The following is an 18,818-nucleotide window of genomic DNA, read 5'->3' as shown; positions in this document are numbered from 1 at the left end:
ATCGCTCTGACACGCTCTCGCTCGCGCACACGCGCTGAGGCTCACCGTGCGTGCGTGCGGCTGCTCTGCGTGTGTCGTCCCCTGTGCTCGGCGCTCTTCAGTTCCCCCGAGCGTGCGTGGAGCCGGGGAGCCCAGCCAGCTGAACGTCATCGAGGGCAACATGATGAGCCTGGTGTGCGAGTCGACGGGCATCCCTCCGCCCGCACTCTCCTGGAAAAAGAACGGTGAGCGAGCGCGGGAACTGCAACATTTTTTATTAATATACCAGGCGAGGCCTGTTGAGCTGGCCACAAAGGATAGCTCAACAAAGTGGCTTATCATGTGAAAATTTATATCAGAAGCTAAATACTCTCAACGCACGTTGATTATACATGTGGAGGGAAACACCGGAGAACCCCGAGAAAAATCCACGCGACCACGGGGAGAGAGACACACAAACTCTAAATATATAGGTGTCAGGGTCAGGATCGAAACCACGACCTCCTGTATAGCAGGGGAGGTAGTTAACATCTCGCCGCTGTGGCGCCCTCTTGCCACCCGCCGCCACACTCGTGGGAATCCCGTGGGGAAGTCTCTGTGCCTTGGGACGTGATTCCTGAACCATTCTTGTGCAATTTCCCTTAAGTACTCTGTACTCGTTCTCTGCAATGTGTTTGTCTTTGTTTCGTTGTTGCTGTGCTCACGCACCACGAATCTCCCTTATAAAAATAGGCGGGCAACCGGCTAATTGAAGCCATCATCTATGTGACAAATAAGATAAACTCAACACTCAAGGACCGCTCGCCGACGAGCAGGAGCCGAGCCCATGGAGCCTCGTGGCTCACGAGGATTTGGTATCACAGATGCAGGCCATGATGCTGATCCTGGAACGCAACTGGGCCATACCTGGACCGGAAAAAATATATAGTTTTTTCACGGTGGACGTGGTAACATGTCTGGCTTTTTATGTTTGGTTTGTTTTTGTCACTCTGTCTCCTTATCTGCCTCTCCAAATGTAATTGCATCTCCCTCTCTTTGCCTGTTTTAGGTCCACCTTGGTCTATATGTTATGTCATCCTCTCTGTTTACAGTCGCTTTATCATCGTTCTGTCTGTATCGTTTTATCTCTCTGATGTTTTCTTGATGCCAGTTTTCATCTCCGTTTGTGTCTCTCATTTTCTTCACGGAGTACGATTGGTAATCTTGTGCATTGTAGGCAAGCGTTGCTTGATCAAGCCAATTTCTGAGACTCCCAAGCCCTCTAGGGCTATAAAGTGGGCAGGAGATGGCAGCACAGAAGGTGGCTTCGTGAACCCATCTGTGCAGACATTTAAATATTGTGTCCTCTGATTGTTTTTTTCTGGGCTCTCCAGTTTCCTGCCACATACAAAGCATTTCTGAAAATAAAAATGGCCAAACATTCCAATGGAGGACTCTCCTGAAAAATAACCCTGAGACCCAAGGAAGCTTTCCTGGATAATAAATAAAGATTACTCTTTCTATACAACTATAACCAGATAGTGTGGCACTCTCAGAGCAGACCTTGGATGTTTGGTATCAACTGTACAGCACTTGTGGACTTTGGCAGAACGAAGGACACAATGGCGTGGTGGCATGAATCACATTTGCTATTATGACCTTTTGACCTTGATGTTCAGGTGAATTCCTAAACAAATATACCTGATGCAGGCAGTGATGAGAAGGAAACTGGCACTGTTTGGACACGTGTAGTAGGATGGACAACAGCAGGGAAATTAAAAGTGTGCTGATTGGAAAAAATGGAAGGAACCGGAAAGAGAAGAAGACCTAAGAGAGAATGGCTGGCGTACGAAATATCAGATCGGTGCCAGAAAGATGTGGCCACTACTTGAGCATATTGGCACAAGACAGAGAGGAAAGTGGAAACAAATGACGAAATGTGCAGTGGACACCTATGGGCTATGTGCCCATGGATCGTGATAATGATGATGATTCATTCCATGTGTAAGTTCATCTTAGTCTCTGTTTCAATATACATCTTTGTCTTCGTCTGTCTCTATCCATCCACCCCAGGTAAACCCCTGGAGGGTGACCAGGAGGGCCGTGTGAGGGTTCTGTCTGGAGGGCGGCTCCTCCAGATCGGCAGCGCCAGGCCGTCGGACGCCGCCTCCTACACGTGCGTGGCCTCCAACGTGGCCGGCACCAGCATGAGGGACTTCTCTCTCCAGGTGTATGGTGAGCCCTGAGCGATTCGCGAGCCTTTTGTATTCCCAGCGCTGGTACAAGACCATACTACCATGCACCGTATTTTGGCAGAGTTGACAAAAGAAAAACTCTTGACCAGCGACCTGCTACTGGACAACTGTGAAAAAAGAGCTTCATAGCTCATCGGATTCCTCCAGGATTCTGATTAAAGATAAAAGATTCAGATTTTTTTTTATTGTTGCCTGAATTGTTGTGCACCCAACGAGAGCGCACGAACCGCCACCTTGCCACCCCTCGCGATCACACGCGTGCACGCCCCCCTCTCCGTCCCCGCACCCCACCCCGCAGTGCGCCCGAGCATTCAGCAGAGCGGCGGGCGTCCCACGGAGGTGACGGTGTCGCGCGGGGGTGACGTGACCCTCGAGTGCCGCGTCGAGGGCCTGCCCCGTCCGGCCGTCAACTGGCTCAAGGACGGCCGTCCCATCCCGGCCGCTGCCCGCAGGGGCGGCGCGGGAACGGGGGCGGTGGCGGCGGCGGCGATAGCCAAGGGGGCGGCCGGGGGCCCCATCGTTCTCAACGACGGCCGCACCCTGCAGATCCACGGCGCCCAGGTGGGCGACACGGGGCGCTACACCTGCATCGCCGTCAATGTGGCCGGACAGGCCGACCGCAAGTTCGACCTCAACGTGCACGGTGAGGCCGGGAGGAGGGGGACCACGTGGGGGCGTGGATGGCGTGCGGGCGGCGCACCGTGCAGAGGTGGCAGGGATTCTGCGCCGAGTGTGAAGAACAAAGCTGCGTAGCTGCAAGGTGGTTAGCAGTTGGGCAGTAGAATTGGTACAGGCCGCTGACCTCCCTGTATGGATTTAAAATAAATATATATGTATTATTTATTTTTCTCTTCCTCTGTGTGGACGTTTTAATTTAATCACTGATTAATATTGATTCTTAATGCACATGTCGGATTTCAGGTGTAAGAATCGATGTTTCAGTCGCGCAGCTTATATTGCAATTGAGGCTAATGGAGGGAACTGAATTGAGACAATAAGATTAGAAGCGATATAAAAAAAAAATGTGACGTAAGAGAATCCATTCTTGAATGCATCGCAACAATTTATCAAACTGCCAGGGCAAGGGCTGGGACCTGAGGGGTGAGGGGGGAACCATTACATCCCTAACTAGTGAATTATTTATCAATCAATCATACCTAACTGTGGTGGTTCTTGCCACTGGAGTCATTTGTGTAAAACACTCCTGGATGTATTAGAGCATTGTTGTTGTTATCTGCATGCTACTTTAACACGTGCCCAATCTACACAGGAATTACCATGGTAGCTGGGTTGGAGGATAGGGTGTGGGGGAATAGGTTGATACTCTTTGGAATAGGTTGAGTTGGCCCCTGACCTGTGACAGGTCATGCACTGCCATTCCCCTGGGGTTCAACTCCCATGCCATCAGACGAATCCCGGTCTCATTCACGCAAACTCCAGTCATCCTCGCAGCAGCTTTTGACTAACCATCGAACAAAATCGGTAACCGCATCAGATGCGCTTCTGCGGCCGTCTGGAACGCTCTTCCTTCCGATATTAAGAAGCCACTGGAGCCTGTGCATTTTTAAATCATCATCTAGATTGACAAAGTCATTTCTTTAGAACTGCTTTTTGTGTTTAATTTGTTGTCTTTCCTCCGCACCTTCGATGAGCACGGTTGGCTACGTACGGTGCAAAAGAAGTTCAACGAACATACATGGTGGCTGAGTTTTGGGGAGTGGGTGTAGCGGGGATGGGTTGAGGTCGCCCCAGACTTGTGACAGCTCATGCGCTGCCATTCCCCTCAACTCCCATTAATAGTGCACAACACGGGAAACATTACCTTACCGGTTCGTTTAGTTGTTTTAACTATAACTACGTTTATCTTAACAGGTAAAGCCCACTGAGCTATGTAGATCTTTTTCAGAATCATGCCTGGCCACATTTGATAACTCAATGAAAGTGGCTTATCATGTGTAGTTTTTTCTGCTGCCAAACACTCCATACGCACATTTCGAAATGCAGAGGGGAAAACCAGAGGACCCGGAGAAAAATCCACGCGTCCACGGGGAGAACGTGCAAACTCCAAATATACAGGTGTCAGGGTCAGGATCGAACCCACGACCTCCTGTATACCAGGCGAAGCAGTTAACATCTCGCCACCGTGGCGCCCTTGAATTTCAGTGCCACCGACGATCGGGGACGGCGAGGCGGAGAACGTGAGCGTGGTGCTGGGGAGCCCCGTGGCCATGACGTGTGAGGTGTCGGGCATCCCCCCTCCGTCCATCTCCTGGCTCTTCAACCGCAAGCCCATTCCTCCGGGCAGCGACGTCAGAGTGCTCTCTGGTACCAAGCGAAACACTCAACCGGGGAGCGCCCCGCCCACTCAGTTTAACTGCCATTCGTCACTGGAAACGTTAACCCTTTCCTGTTCCGATGACGTACGTGTAGAATAACTTGATCAGTACTGAGGCTCCCACGTAATAACAAAATATGAGTTGGGACCCTACACCAGGATTTGAAATCACAACTTTTCGATTAAGAGTCACACGCACTATGTCGCCAGTGCCCACCCGGCCTAATCTGCTGCACTTTGCAGACATTAATACGTGGCAATTAAAGAATCGGTCAGACATCATAAACCCAGTTAAGTCTTTATCCTGGTTATTTATATGGATATATGACTAATTTGTATTTTACGTGTATGAGTCTAAACATGCAATTTTCGTTCCCAGTCACTGAAATCCTTTAACCACCAGTCACGCCTTGCGCAAAGAGTAGCTGAACCCGGCGCGACCCTTTGCCCCTTTGACCCTCGTCCCCCGTACGCACTGACCGCTCCGCAGGCGGACGCATGCTGCGGGTGATGCACGCGCACGCTGGGCTGGCCGGGCGGTACACCTGCATCGCGAGCAACAGCGCAGGGGAGGCCAGCAAAGACTTCCTGCTGGACGTGCTGCGTTAGTGCCGCCACCAAACACACGTCGAGACGATCCGTGGTCCCATGCAGAACCGATCGCGGGAAAACTCACAACGTTCGTCAAGAACGCTGCGTGGCCTTAACGGGATAAATGTATAATTGGCGATGTTTTTGCCTATGGCTCACCTTCCAAGCACGTGTCTTTTATATTGTTATTTAAATGTGCAAATCGCCTGTAGAGTTGCCTGCTACGTATTTTTCACTTTTGAAGTCACACAGTGTTATCGACAAATTTAATGAGTTTTTTTGTTATTTGTGTTTGTGCAGCATCACAATAAGTTACGTGCAGCAGAGGTCACCAGAAGGGATCTCAGGGGTAGTTCTGCAAACGATTCACTCCCAGAAGGATATATCACCTTCTGTGATATCACAGAAGGATAATTCACCTTCTGTGATATCGCCTTCTGTGACCCACAGAAGGTGATATCACAGAAAAGCTTCCGAGCGGGCTTCAAACGGCTTTCCCATGTGCCGGTCTTATAGAGATAGGGTTATTTGTCAGTTCATTTGAAAAATATATATATGTCAGAGATTGAAACGTGGAAATATTAAGTAAAAAACAATTATTTGAAGCTTGTTGTCCTGTCATTTATGACTGGGCTAAAACCACCAACTCACTGCATTTGAAAACAAGGATTAATCACCGGTGGCTACCTGTATTATAACCCAGGTACTCAGTAGTGCCATGTCACAGCACTAACCCAGGAGCCACTCAGCCGTCTGCAGATTCCACATTCCTATGGTGGTGGCCAGCCTCTTAAAACCATAAACGACCAGAATTAAAGTGTGACTAAATTAAGATGCAGAATTTGGAAGAACAACGTTTGATTAGAGATGGTGAGAAAAAAACAACTGCCATAAAAATAACATTAAACAGCAATTGCTGCGATTGTTTTTTTTTACCATCAAATATATATTTTTTTAATATTGCGTGCTCATTGAAAAGTAATGCAGATGAGGCCAACGAGTGATCGATAATTTGCACTCGTTGGGTTTAATGTGCCCCCGCCCGCCCCCTCTCTTTAGTTCCACCAACTATCAAGGACAACGAAGTGGTGGAGGATGTGAAAGTCAAGAAAGGTCACAAGGTCACACTGACCTGCGAGGTAGAAGGTGAGCAGCCTCGGAATTTTACGCAGCCTATTATCGTCAATTGTATTTGCAACTATTTATCCCCAATTGCGCTCCACGCAACAAACAGGATATACTGTCGAGTTTGGAAGCTCTCTGCAATTGCGGGGATTTTGAGCCCCTTTTTGCAGCAGCCTCGTAACCGCTGGTTCCCCAACGTCGGCACCCGTGGGCCACTGGCGCTCCGCCAGGCCGTGGGAAGTGACGCGCGGAACCGTTTCACAAAACACCTGTGTCTCTTGTTGTGCAGGAAGCGGCAGTGTCGTGCTTAGCGCACTGCGCTGTGAACCCGGCTAGCTGGGTTCGATTCTCGCTCACGGCCAAGATCGGTGACAAATATCTGAACTTTCCTGGGCCACCCCTAGGTCGACTCAGCCTTAATGAGTATCTGGTGCGGTGTGTAAATATCAGCAATGGGAATACAAAGGTGGCCGGGCGTGGCACTGGCCACCCTTCCTCTCATGTGTTGTGCCGATCTTCATGGGTGCTTGCCAACAGCACTTGCCCCATCGGCCTGTTGAAGGCTACAAGAGGGGGGGATCTTTGTCTTTTGCGCGTGCAGGTAACCCAACACCAACCGTGCGTTGGCTTAAGGATGGGCAGCCCCTGCTGGAGGGAGATGCGGAGGTGGACGGCGAGGGCGAGGAGAAGGAGGGACGACGCACGATCGTCTCCAGCGGCCGCTTCCTGCAGATCACGGATGCGCGCGTGGGCGACACCGGCCGCTACACGTGCATGGCCTCCAACGAGGCCGGGGCCCGGACCAAGAACTACAACCTCAACGTCCTGGGTACTAGCTCTGTGGTGTGACACCCACTCGCTGGGCAACAAGTCAGAGTTTCACCATACCGCCAGGGTGGATGCAGCGAGAGGCACTTTGTAATCAAAGTGTCTGCTCGCTCGTCGTGCGAGCGTGAGGGCGGGCTGCGTCTCTTACGAGCCAGAGGTGGGATTTCCACGTTCTTCTTGGTGGGGGGCCAGACTCTCCATCTGACGACCGCTGTTGACAACCCAATAAAGTGGCTTTTTTTATATGAACCCGAAAGGGTTGATGGTCAGAGTTTCACCCTGTCCGGAATTTGAACGCGCACATTTCTGACTGGCAGTGGAGCATGCTGCCGACGTACGGTTGCGAAAGAAATTCAACATATTTACATACATTGCCACCCAGATTGTAATCATGTAATTATGTATGAATAATTTGGCATTATATCCATACACAAATGCATTTTTTTCTTTACCAACGTCGGCTTCAGTGAGTCTCAATAACCATTTTTAAGAGGGGTCCTTACTGAAGATAATTGGTCGATATATTTTTGTCCTTCATATTTCTGCATGTGGGAGGAAACGTTGCTCAGAATAAATCTGGCGCGCCTCTGCATTTGAGGAAATTACATTAAACATCACACGTAAATAAATCAATGCCTCCTACAGACACCTCACTGAGATCCAGGCAAGTAATTTTCAATCGAGTCCACATTTACTTTTTTAATGTACAATTTCACAATTAGTACAAAGTTAACGAAAAATCATTACGGGGGTTTTGCTGTGGACAATTTGGCTGACTGGCTGTCTTCAGGTGAAATTGAGTTTGTAAATAATCATGCTGACATTTCACTATGTTCAGGAGGTTCCCTGCATTGAGATACAATTCCATTCGTGATTGTTTAAACGTAAGAGAGTTGTATATATATTGGATACAATGATGATGTTTGGATTAGTGCTGGTATACACAAAGATTGCTCGCAGAGTGTGCAAATGATGTCATATTCGCTGAAGTGCAATGAGTCTTCAATTTCTCAAATTATCCAAGAGATTAGTGATGGGTTACCTGTCCCACTGTAGTGAAAAGGGAGTCTACAGAGAATGAAGAATTATAAAATCATTCAGGAGGTTGAATTCAGGATACATGGCTCAATGATATGTAAGGAACCTTTAGAATGCAAAGCAAATTGTAAGCAACATTCTTCCTTTATTAGGAAGCCACTGGAGCTATGCACTTTTAAATCTAGATTGCAAAGTCATTACTTGAGAACCGATTTTTGTGTTTCGTTTGTTGTCCTTCTCCCGCACCTCTGATTACCACGGTTGGCTACGCACGGTGCGATAGAAGGTCAACTGACATAGATACTACGTAAATGCATGCAGAAGGTAGTTAACAATTGGCTAATTGTGACCATTTTATTAAACCTGAACAGAAAAAAGAGTAAATAGGCCGAGTGTATAATTAGTGGGCAAGGTTTCTGGGCAGTGGGTGTTTTCCGCATTTGTAATTTGTCCTTCTCATGGGCCTATCCACCTGTTATCGCCTCCATAACCTGACTCATCCCCCATCTCCCTCCCACGCCCTTCCCACCTCGCTCGGCCAAGTGACGCCGACGATCCCGGGAGCCGGGCCCGATGCGGGGCCTCAGGACGTCACGGTGATCCTCAACAGCCCCACGACCCTGGTGTGCGAGGCTCAGGCCTACCCGGCGCCCACGCTCACCTGGCTCAAGGACGGCTTGCCCGTGCAGGCCAACAGCAACGTGCGCATCCTGCCCGGTGAGACGACAGCTCGCGGCTGCGTGCATGAATGTTGAACTTCCTTTGCACCACCGTACGTAGCCAACCGCGCTTAACGGGGGTGCGCGTGTGTTTAGTCCCACCAGAAACATCATCATCACAAACAGAACCACCGTCAGCACAATGACCATCATCACCAGTATGACCATGATAGCCAGCGCCACCATTCTCCACCGTCACCTCGGCATTCCATTCATGAAGTGGCGAGATGGCAGGAGAGTTATAGACAAAACGCGGAGCTGCAGCCGGATGGGAGTAGATGGCTACCAATGAGAAGATGTATTGGGTCACTTGGGAGGAGGGTTCAATTGGTCCGTGCCTAAGGCACATAAAGCCTAGGCACAAAACCCACTCCTCTTGCCACCCCCTGAAATATGCATATTTATCATCCCAGCTGGATGCAGCAATGCTTTGTCTACAATAGACAATTCATCTCCTTCATGTATCTGTCTGTCCACGTAAAGATTAAAACTATTCTTTGCAAAACCCACCGGCCCCACGGCCTTCTGGGAGTGAATCGTTTCAGTGGCAATTAATTCACTAAAAGCAAACTCTGGAACGGTTTCGACACGCAGGCTCTCATCAGCACATTCGGGGCTGTTATCAACTTTGGTTGCTTATATTCCCCACGACGACGCCGACGATCGTTTTGAGCGATGTCGATACGCCGCTGCGTCTCCGCAGGGGGGCGGACGCTGCAGATTCTGAATGCCGGCGCAGAGGACGCGGGCCGCTACACCTGCGTCGCCACCAACGAAGCCGGGGAGACTCTGAAGAACTACGAGGTCAAGGTCTACAGTGAGTGCGGCGGGTGCCAGCGCGGCGCAGTGGGACAGTTAGTGATGATGACTCTAGATAAGATTAGTGACTAGATAGGATTAGTTACTCTAGATAAGATTACACACTAGATTAGACTAGTGACTAGATAAGATTAGTGAACTCCAGTGATCCACGCAGCAGCAGCAGCTTTTGGTTAACAATCGAACAAAGATGGCCACTGCATCGCGCGTTTTCAGGTGCGCTTCTGTGACCGTCTGGAACGCTCTCCCTTCCGATATTAGGAAGCCACTGGAGATATGCACCTTCAAATAATCTAGATTGACAAACTCATTTCTTTAGAACTGCTTTTTGTGTTTAGTTTGTTGTCCTTTCCCCGCACCTCCAATGAGCACGGTTTTGTACGTACTGTGCGAAAGACGTTCAACATACGTACGTACATCTCATCGAGGATTGCCCCCATGTTTTCCAGTCCCGCCCTCCATCAATAAAGATGACAACCCGGGGGTGGGTCTCAGCCCCAAGGAGATCAAGCTCAAAGTGAACAACTCCCTGACGCTGGAGTGCGAGGCGACGGCGGTGCCGGTGGCCGTGCTGCGCTGGTACAAGGATGGTCAGGTGAGTGAGAGAGGGAGAGAGGGAGTGGCGAGGTGAGCGAGCGAGAGAGGGAGCGGTGAGGTGAGCGAGCGAGAGAGGGAGTGGCCAGGTGAGCGTGAGAGAGAGGGAGGGAGCGGCGAGGTGAGCGAGCGAGAGAGGGAGTGGCCAGGTGAGTGTGAGAGAGAGGGAGGGAGCGGCGAGGTGAGTGAGCGAGAGAGGGAGCAGACAGGTGAGCGAGAGAGAGATGAGCGAGCGTTGCCTGCCATGGCTGCGTCCGTGTGGCAGGGTCAACTCGGTTGTCTAGAGGTCAGCCATTCCTGGTATCGTTGCCCGGTACATTTTTGCTGGGTGGAGCAGTGGCGCAGTGGTTAGTGCACCGCGCTATAAACACCTGGCGACCTAAGTTGAGTTCCTCATCATGGCAACCATCAGTCTGTGGGTTATATTTGAACCAGATCTGGACACCCCTCCTTGATCACTCTGCATAATATCATTCAATACTAATGACCAATGCAGTGTGGTGAGGCCTTCATTTCATCATCATAATTATAATTTCTGTGCACTTTATTACTGATTAACACTTTCCGGCGGACATTGTAGATCACGTGACATGTGGAGTGTATGCCATCATGTGCAGTTATCAAAGCCTATTATACCAACTTTATCATATTTACTGCAACTAAATTATGAATTTAAAAAAATATTACCATAAATTTAATCGTATCTCAAGACTCTGTATGAACCAATGGGACATGGCCATGCTGGGCACAGGAGGCATTTTTACATTTATTATTTTATATTATTCGTTCATAAATTAGTCCAACATCCCGAGCAGGACTCTCCTGACAAAGAGACTTGAGACACACATCGAATAATACCACGGTTGGCGAGATGTTAACTACATCACCTTGTATACAGGAGGTCATGAGTTCAAACCCAACCCTGAAGCTTGATGCATATTTGGAGCTTGCGCGTTCTCCCCCTGGTCGTGTGGATTTTTCCTCGGGTCCTCCGGTTTTTCCCTCCACATTTAGAAACACGTGTTTTTACAGTATTTGGCTGCTATAAATGTCCATATGTTAAGCCACTTCGTTGAGCTATCATTTGTGGCCAGGTCGCTTCTGAAAAAGAGCTACATAGCTCAATGGGCCTTACCCGGTAAAATAAAAAGTTCAGTTTAGTTGAGCAACGCGGTGCAGCCCTGCAAGTTGCCTGCCCACGCCGCTGCTGGCAACCGGGCCTGTGTCTTCCAAAGTCTTGGAGTACCTACACTTTACCCCACCACGCACGGCCTGCTGATCATCAACTAACTGTGGCTCTACCCGCTTACACTGCTGGAGGTGGCTGCGCGAGGGGGATTACAAAAGTCGGCCCGTTGTTTCAAATCGAACCGGCGACCTCCGGACTGCGATTTCAGTGCGCTCACCGTTACACCGCTGTTACCATTATTGTTGTTGTTATCATTATTTATCGCACAAATGAAGAACAATTGCACTTATAACAGCATTGCGTTCAATGCGAGAATGCATTGCATTGTTTGACGAACGAACGAGCGGGCGGGCGGGCGGGCAGACGTTGACAGGCCTCAATGCTGTCCGTGCAGCAAATCAGCAGCGGCGAGCACCTGGAGATCATGGCCAGCGGTCGCATCCTCAAGATAAAGAACGCTCAGGTGTCGGACACGGGCCGCTACACCTGCGTGGCCACCAACCTGGCGGGCGAGGACGAGAAGGAGTTTGACGTCAACATCCAGGGTGAGCGGGGACGCGGTGTCGTACGGAGCGAAGGGGCAAGTTTCAAGGCCCCTAATCAGGGCTGCCCCGACCACACCTGCCCGACATTCCGCACGTGTAACAGTAGCGTGAGGCGCGGCCCTGCAATTGCTCGCCCGTGTCACTGCTGGCGGAAGGGCCTCCGCAAGAGGGAGGGAGCTCGAGGAGAGAACCCCTCTCTGGAGCGTATTTGGCCTACTTTTCCACGCTGGCCGATGTCTTAGAAGAGGTGGGAGTACCCACACTTTACCGCCCCATACGTGAGCTGCCGGTCGACGAACTGTGGTGAACGCATCTACACTACCGAGTGGACGGAGGCAGCAGGATTTAAGAAATGTGCGCTGTTGTTATGACTGCCGTGCCGGCATCCCTCTAGACGTGTATCCGCACGTATGTACGTACGTACGTTGAACTTCTTTCGCATCGGAAGTAATCGGAGGTGCGAGGGAAGGACAACAAACTAAACACGCGGTAATATTCCTAAAAAAGAATGCAGCAGCCGGTGCGCATTTTGATTCCGTTTTGTTGACGTTCTTCTCCCACCGTGCATTCGTTGGCCGCGTGTCGGCAGTGCCTCCCGCGTTCCAGAAGCCGGCGGGGCCCGGCCGTGGCGGAATGGACGCGGGGAGGCCTGACGGGAAGGACGTGGTCATCAACAACCCCATCTCCCTGTACTGCGAGACCAACGCGGTGCCGCCACCCATGCTCACGTGGTACAGGGACGGCCGCCCCCTCTCCTCCAGCGACAGGGTCCTCATCCTGCCAGGTGCCCGGCCCGGCTCTCACGCCTTTGCGGTCGTTCAAAGTGGTCGGCGGCACTGGGCAGAGCGGCAGAAAAATCCGTCTGTCGTTGTGCTGTGCTTCTAATCGCTCCCTCGGATGATGCTGCCAACTTAATCGACCTGCACCGACCGGCGCATGCGAGGCGCGGTCGACCAGGGGCAGGCATAGGGAGGAGACGCTCATCCACCAGTACATTGTATTGTCAAAGAGGGCTGTACCGTGAACATGCTGTTCAGGTACACGTGTACAACGTTGGCTGTGATGTGATTAGGAAATAAACTGGCATTTCAATGCAATTGAGTTTAATTCCTGGCGATGCACATCAATGACACGGGCACTATCTGAACCTTTCATAGATATACCCTAGGTCCACTGGGCCTTAAACGAGTAGCCAGTGTAGTGTGTGAACATTAAGACTGGGGCAGCCAGGTGTGTTTGTGGCCACGCCACTCACTCGAGCACAGTGTGGGCCTTGATAGATGCTCGCTCACAACACTTGCCCAACAGCCTCTATGGCTTATATGTGGGTCTTTGGCTCTGGGTGTGTGTATACATATTTCGGACATATACGTGTATGTATACAAGTGCTTCCATGCATGGCTGTGTCAAAGCACATTCACTCTTTTGTGTCATCTCACTGTGTCTAAGCACACTCACTCTCTGTGTCTTCTTGCTCTAAGCACACTGACTCAATGGCGGAGTCAGGATTTTCAGGTAGGGGGGGCAAACCCTCCAGCAATGAAAAGTGATAGGAGTTGTTAGTAAGTAAGGACTTGTCCCTTGCTTTTTATTCGACGCGTGTGCGGCGATGGCACAGCCATCGATCGAGGGTCGAATTCGAACCGTGTGTGATCGGCATCGCGCTCACTGAAGGTGTTTGCCTTCATGGAAGTCGTGTACTGTATACGCAACTGCGCACAATTCTGTGAGTCACTTATAACTGCTTTGCCATTACTTATTGCCAATTATGGACTCAGACTATCGTCCTATCATCTCATAGAGTCCCTGGCACATAATAATAATAATATGCTACACCGTGGCAGTGGGGGTCGCAAAATGCCGATGTATTACTAATAAACCCCAATGATCCGATCGAAATTAGGGATTTCGATCGGATTATTGGGGGGGCACGTGCCACCCGACCCCCTTCACTGGCTTCACCAGTGCACTGACTCTCTGTCTAAGCACACTGTCTCTCTGTTCCTCGTCGCCCATCAGGAGGCCGCATTCTGCAGATCCCACGGGCGCAGGTGGAGGACGCCGGCCGCTACACGTGCGTCGCCGTCAACGACGCGGGCGAGGACTCCCTCAACTACGACGTGCGCGTGCTCGGTACGGATGCCCACGTGCTTAGTACAGACGCGCGTGTGCTCGGTGTGGACAGTGCTCATACAGAGAGTGCTCGGTACAGAAGCACGCGTACCCGGCAAGGACACGTGTACTCGGTGCAGATGAGATCGTGCATGCAACTGTACCTAGCATGGCCCGAGACAAGACATCGTCGCCAAGCGCAGGATCGATGATGTCGTACCCATTGATGTCGTTGCACCGATGCGATGGCGACGCCAGGATGACGTCGTCGCTTTCGTCGGCCCGTGTTTGCCGAAGACGCCTTTCCTGAATTACCTTCTTAGCTTTAATTTAAGCCAATTGCCAAAAAGGATCACGGTTTGCTTAAATGGAACACTGTCTATTCAATTCAATGTTTTTTGCCGTGGCGTTGCCTTTAGTTGCCGTTGCGGGATCGTGCCACACTTTTGATTATCGGAAGCAGTGCTGTCACTGCCATCCCTGGGCCTCGTGTTCGCAGTCGCGTCTCGTGAGCCCCCCTTGGTTAGTGAACGTTTTTTTTTGTGGGGGGGGGGTCACTATAATATAGCAGCTAGTTGGTGTGGACATGTAAATGCAGCGGCTCACTGCCAAAGTAGATTGCAGCCTGCAGCCTTCAGCTGTCACTTCAATCCCCTTAATTTCCACCATAAGCATTCAATTGAAGATATGAAAAGCAGTGGAAGATGCAGCCTCATGGTCAGGCGGAGTCGGGTGAGGTAAAGCTTAACGGAAAATCCTCAACAAGCGAGTCGGTGGCCCCACACGGTGGGTGAGCGTTCCAAGTGGAAGAGACCACAGTGGAGGCAGTGACGCTTTGAGGAGTGTTGTGGGAAGAGTCAAGTGAGGATGTGAAGGTGTGGTGTGTGTGTGTGTTGTGGAGGTCGGGCGACTCGTGGGGTGGTGGTAATCGATGAGTTGCGTGGTCGAGTGAGGGTACGTCTGGTGGGGCACGTAGGAGGGGATGTGTCAGTGGGGAAATGTGTGTGGGGGTTGCGACGACGCCAAGCGCAATCGTCTTCATTTTTATCATTCGCAAGGCGCTTCTCTCTGCTCGAGCGATCGCTAACGTCACGCTCTGCCGCGACTCTCCCCGACCTCCCCCCTCCGCCAGTGCCGCCGAGCGTGCGGGGCGGCGCCGGGGAGGCGCCCGAGGAGGTGGCGGTGACGGTGAACGGCACCGCCCGGCTCGATTGCGCCGTCGACGGGAGCCCGGCCCCCTCTGTCTCGTGGCTCAAGGACGGGCGGCCGGTCTCCGCGGACGGCAGACACTCCTTGCTGTTCGGCGGCAAGACTCTTCAGGTGGGAAACGTCCGGGAGCCGGAGGGCGTACGAGAGAGAGAGGCGCAGCGCGCTCCGATTCGCGCCAGCCTCGTTTGTTCCGGTGACGGTGGCTTTGACGGGCTGCCTGTGATGCGGCGGATGGAAGGTGGGGGTTGGCGGATCGCGCGGGCGTTTTTAGCCATCGTGTGTTTGACACCTGCCTGCCGGGGGTGGGGGATAAGTTACCAGCAGGAGGCGGTACAGCAAAGAGGTTTTTGACCGGTCTGTGAAGTTTGAGCCGGGCAGTGGTGGCTGTGATGTGTGTGGCCTGTAAATCCAGCGCTGTGGAGGCAACGAGGGGGGGTTGGTGGATCGCCGCACACAAATGTTGTGAAGCGCCCTTCCCGTGGGCGTCGAGGTGCCCTATACACTTTCTCGCCAGGAGAAGGCAGGGCAGCAAGTGGACTAATCACCATCTATTTCCATCTGTACGGGGATAGAGCGTTTCCTCCTCGCGAGCCCGGGTCTTTCTCTGGGTACTCCGGTTTTCTCCCACTTGTATGAAACTCACTGATGGGCTTAAGACGTCTTAAAATGAAAACCCAATTGCAGGGCCCTCCTGACATACGATTCCGCGTGGCTCTCCTGGATCAACACGTGAATAATTGAGTGTTTCGATTTTAAGCTTTCGTGACTGCAGGGATTCATATTCTTTGTTCTTTCAGTAAAGTCACGTAGAAGGGAAACAATAAAAGAATAAAAATAAAACATAATAAAATAAAATTCTCACTGTTATTTCTTTTATTTTGTTTTATTTTTATTATTTTATTATTTCCCTTCTACGTGACTTTACCGAAAGAACCAAGAATATAATTGAGTGTTCTTCACTGTTTTTAGAATATTTATTTAGACTTGAGGAATCCGATGAGCTACGCAGCTCTTTTTTCCACAGATGTCTTGTGGTTTTGAGTGGCTTTTCTCTGACAACTTTAGTTTGCTAATACTCAAGACTAAACTTGAGTTCACATTCCAAGCAGGACCACATAGCAAAAGTTTTGAGACACGATGCGAGCTTTCTAGGTTGATATATTTTGTTCCTTTTATATTACAGTTCCTGTGATCTAACTGAGAGCACACGTGAGATGTAATTCATGGCAACTGAAGTCGGGATCGTAAGGACATGCGTTCATATATTGGCAGGTCCTCATCTCATCCCATCATCCACAATGGGTTCGCTATAATAAGTACCATTTTGCACAAAGTCAATGGTAATTGTCCTGTGGAGAGACTGCTTCCCGTCATGGGAATGTGGAATTTTCATAGTTGGCTCAGGACGACCAACGGAGGTGGACATTTACTTTTGGCACTGAAATAGCAACGTGACGGATTATGTGATTGCACTTCCTTGAGTTGCCTGGGCCGATGGGACAGTGCTTCATGTGCGTCTGGGTTATAAATAGAGGCACAGGCCGTAGCAAGAATGAGCGGCGCGTGATATTTCATATTTAAAAAGTCTTGGGCCCCTTCTTCATCAACCTGCACTGACCAGCATGGTGAAGTATGGTTAAAAAAATGAACACACATAATTTAAGTGATAGGGATGCCTTCACCCACCAGCAGATTGACAAAGGGCTGTAAAATTTAGATTTAAAGCTTTCGTGACTGCATGGATTCATATTCTTGTTTTTTTCGGTAAAGTCACGTAGAAGGGAAATAATGAAATAATAAAAATAAAACATAATAAAATAAAAAATAGAATATTTTGTTGTTTTATTTTTATTATTTTATTATTCTCTTCTATGTGACTTTACCGAAAGAACCAAGAATATAAAGGGCTGTAACTTAAATTAAATTATGTTTTTAATTCTGTTATGTTGTTTTTCCAATAGATTGAGCGTGCGCAGGTGATGGACACGGGACGTTACACGTGCGTCGCTGAGAATTCCGCCGGTCGGGCGGAGAAGCTGTTTAATCTCAATGTCCACGGTGAGTTTTGCACTTGAACATGGGTCACCTGGCTCTGAAGACACCTATTCATCTCGTACCTTCGCCTCCAACAGTAATGTCTCCTGCATAGCCGTAATAATATCTCCTGTATAACCATAATAAACATGAATGCCCTTCAACCCAGAAAAACCTCACCGGCGGTTCCTGTCCTGGGATGTTTTGCCATACCATTAATCAGTCGGAGGAAATCTGAGTAGCCAGCTATACATACAAGGAGGTAACTCTCAAAGCTCTGTGCAAACTGATTCAATTAACCATGGTTGAGAGTTCAGATCCCGGTTGGGGTCGACTCAGCCCTTTTTCTCTCCAAGTTTCGAAAACGGCAATAAAAAATTGTGGGAAGCAAATAGTAAACACACAATCGAGTGACCTGAATGTTGGAATCGCCACCACTGGCTTAGGACCGTAGTAAGCAGGACATAAGCAGCAGACCGGGAACCTCTTCCAGATAACCGGTACCCTGTCCGAGCAATATGATCGCAGGAAGTTACATATGTATCTATGTTGAACTTTTTTTGCTCCGTACGTAGCCAACCATGCTGATCGGAGGTGTGGGGGAAGGACAACAAACTAAATGTAAAAAGCAGTTCTAGAGAAATGAGTTTTCAATCTAGATGATTTAAAAGTGCATAGCTCCAGTGACTTCCTAATATCGGAAGGAAGAGCGTTCCAGACGGCCGCAGAAGCGCATCTGAAAGCGAATGATGCGGTGACCGTCTTTGTTCAATGGAAAAGCAGCTACTGCGGGGATGACCGGAGTTCAAGTGATGATGCTTTATGCTTCTTGACGAGATCAGCAAGATATCATGGTTCCTTTGTGACAAGCACTTCGTGGCGTTATCAGTGCGACCTTATGAAGTCATCACATCCCAACAGCAGCGACACGTCGCCGGTCATCCTAAGTGGTGTTTCCCACCCCGCAGTGCCACCGACGATCGTAGGAACGAACCCGGAAAGCATCCACGTAGTGGTGGAGAACCCCATATCGCTCATGTGCGAGGCCACGGGATTTCCCCCACCCACGCTCGGCTGGGTCAAGGACGGGAGGCCCCTGCAGCCAAGCAAGAGCCTCTTCATTCTTCCCGGTGAGGCCGCACGCAAGTTACCTCTCTTGTGCATTCATCCCAGGTCTCGCTTGTAGAAGGATCGCATCGTTATTGTTGTTTACGGAATCTCACTTTGTGGTCCGCAACTGATGCGCAAACTGCCGGTCTGCCTGCCTGCTTTACAGATGTGTGTGTGTGCGCGTGTGTGCCGTGGTTACCACACTGCGCTACGAACCCAGCGACCCGGTTTCGATTCCTGCTCATGGCGAACACCAGTGACGATTATTTGAACCAGTCCGCCCCGAGGTCGACTTACCCTTTAATGAGTACCTGGTGCGGTGTGTAAACATCGCCACCGGGGAGACAAAGGTGGCCG

General features: G+C 50.3%; 1 protein-coding gene across 6 annotated transcripts in view; it reads left to right on the top strand.

Annotated features, from left to right (window-relative positions):
• The window catches only part of HMCN1 (hemicentin 1), a 267,719-nt gene that overhangs the window by 172,910 nt on the left and 75,991 nt on the right, over positions 1-18,818 (top strand). For all 6 annotated transcript variants that reach the window (XR_013637801.1, XM_078865602.1, XM_078865601.1 and 3 more), the window contains exons 44-59: positions 102-224; positions 2,032-2,193; positions 2,512-2,856; positions 4,377-4,538; positions 5,039-5,152; positions 6,199-6,285; positions 6,866-7,093; positions 8,674-8,847; positions 9,553-9,666; positions 10,118-10,263; positions 11,846-11,996; positions 12,586-12,780; positions 14,016-14,129; positions 15,241-15,428; positions 17,279-17,375; positions 18,320-18,481. Coding sequence is in view for 5 of the 6 variants with exons in the window: in XM_078865602.1 (XP_078721728.1) it covers positions 102-224; positions 2,032-2,193; positions 2,512-2,856; positions 4,377-4,538; positions 5,039-5,152; positions 6,199-6,285; positions 6,866-7,093; positions 8,674-8,847; positions 9,553-9,666; positions 10,118-10,263; positions 11,846-11,996; positions 12,586-12,780; positions 14,016-14,129; positions 15,241-15,428; positions 17,279-17,375; positions 18,320-18,481 (2,562 nt within the window). In the remaining variant the exon portion in view is untranslated. The remainder of the gene's footprint in view (positions 1-101; positions 225-2,031; positions 2,194-2,511; positions 2,857-4,376; positions 4,539-5,038; positions 5,153-6,198; positions 6,286-6,865; positions 7,094-8,673; positions 8,848-9,552; positions 9,667-10,117; positions 10,264-11,845; positions 11,997-12,585; positions 12,781-14,015; positions 14,130-15,240; positions 15,429-17,278; positions 17,376-18,319; positions 18,482-18,818) is intronic.

This window comes from Lampetra fluviatilis, chromosome 20 (genome assembly GCF_964198595.1).
Source record: "Lampetra fluviatilis chromosome 20, kcLamFluv1.1, whole genome shotgun sequence".
Lineage (NCBI taxonomy): Eukaryota > Metazoa > Chordata > Hyperoartia > Petromyzontiformes > Petromyzontidae > Lampetra > Lampetra fluviatilis.
This window is presented reverse-complemented; position numbering and strand designations above follow the sequence as displayed.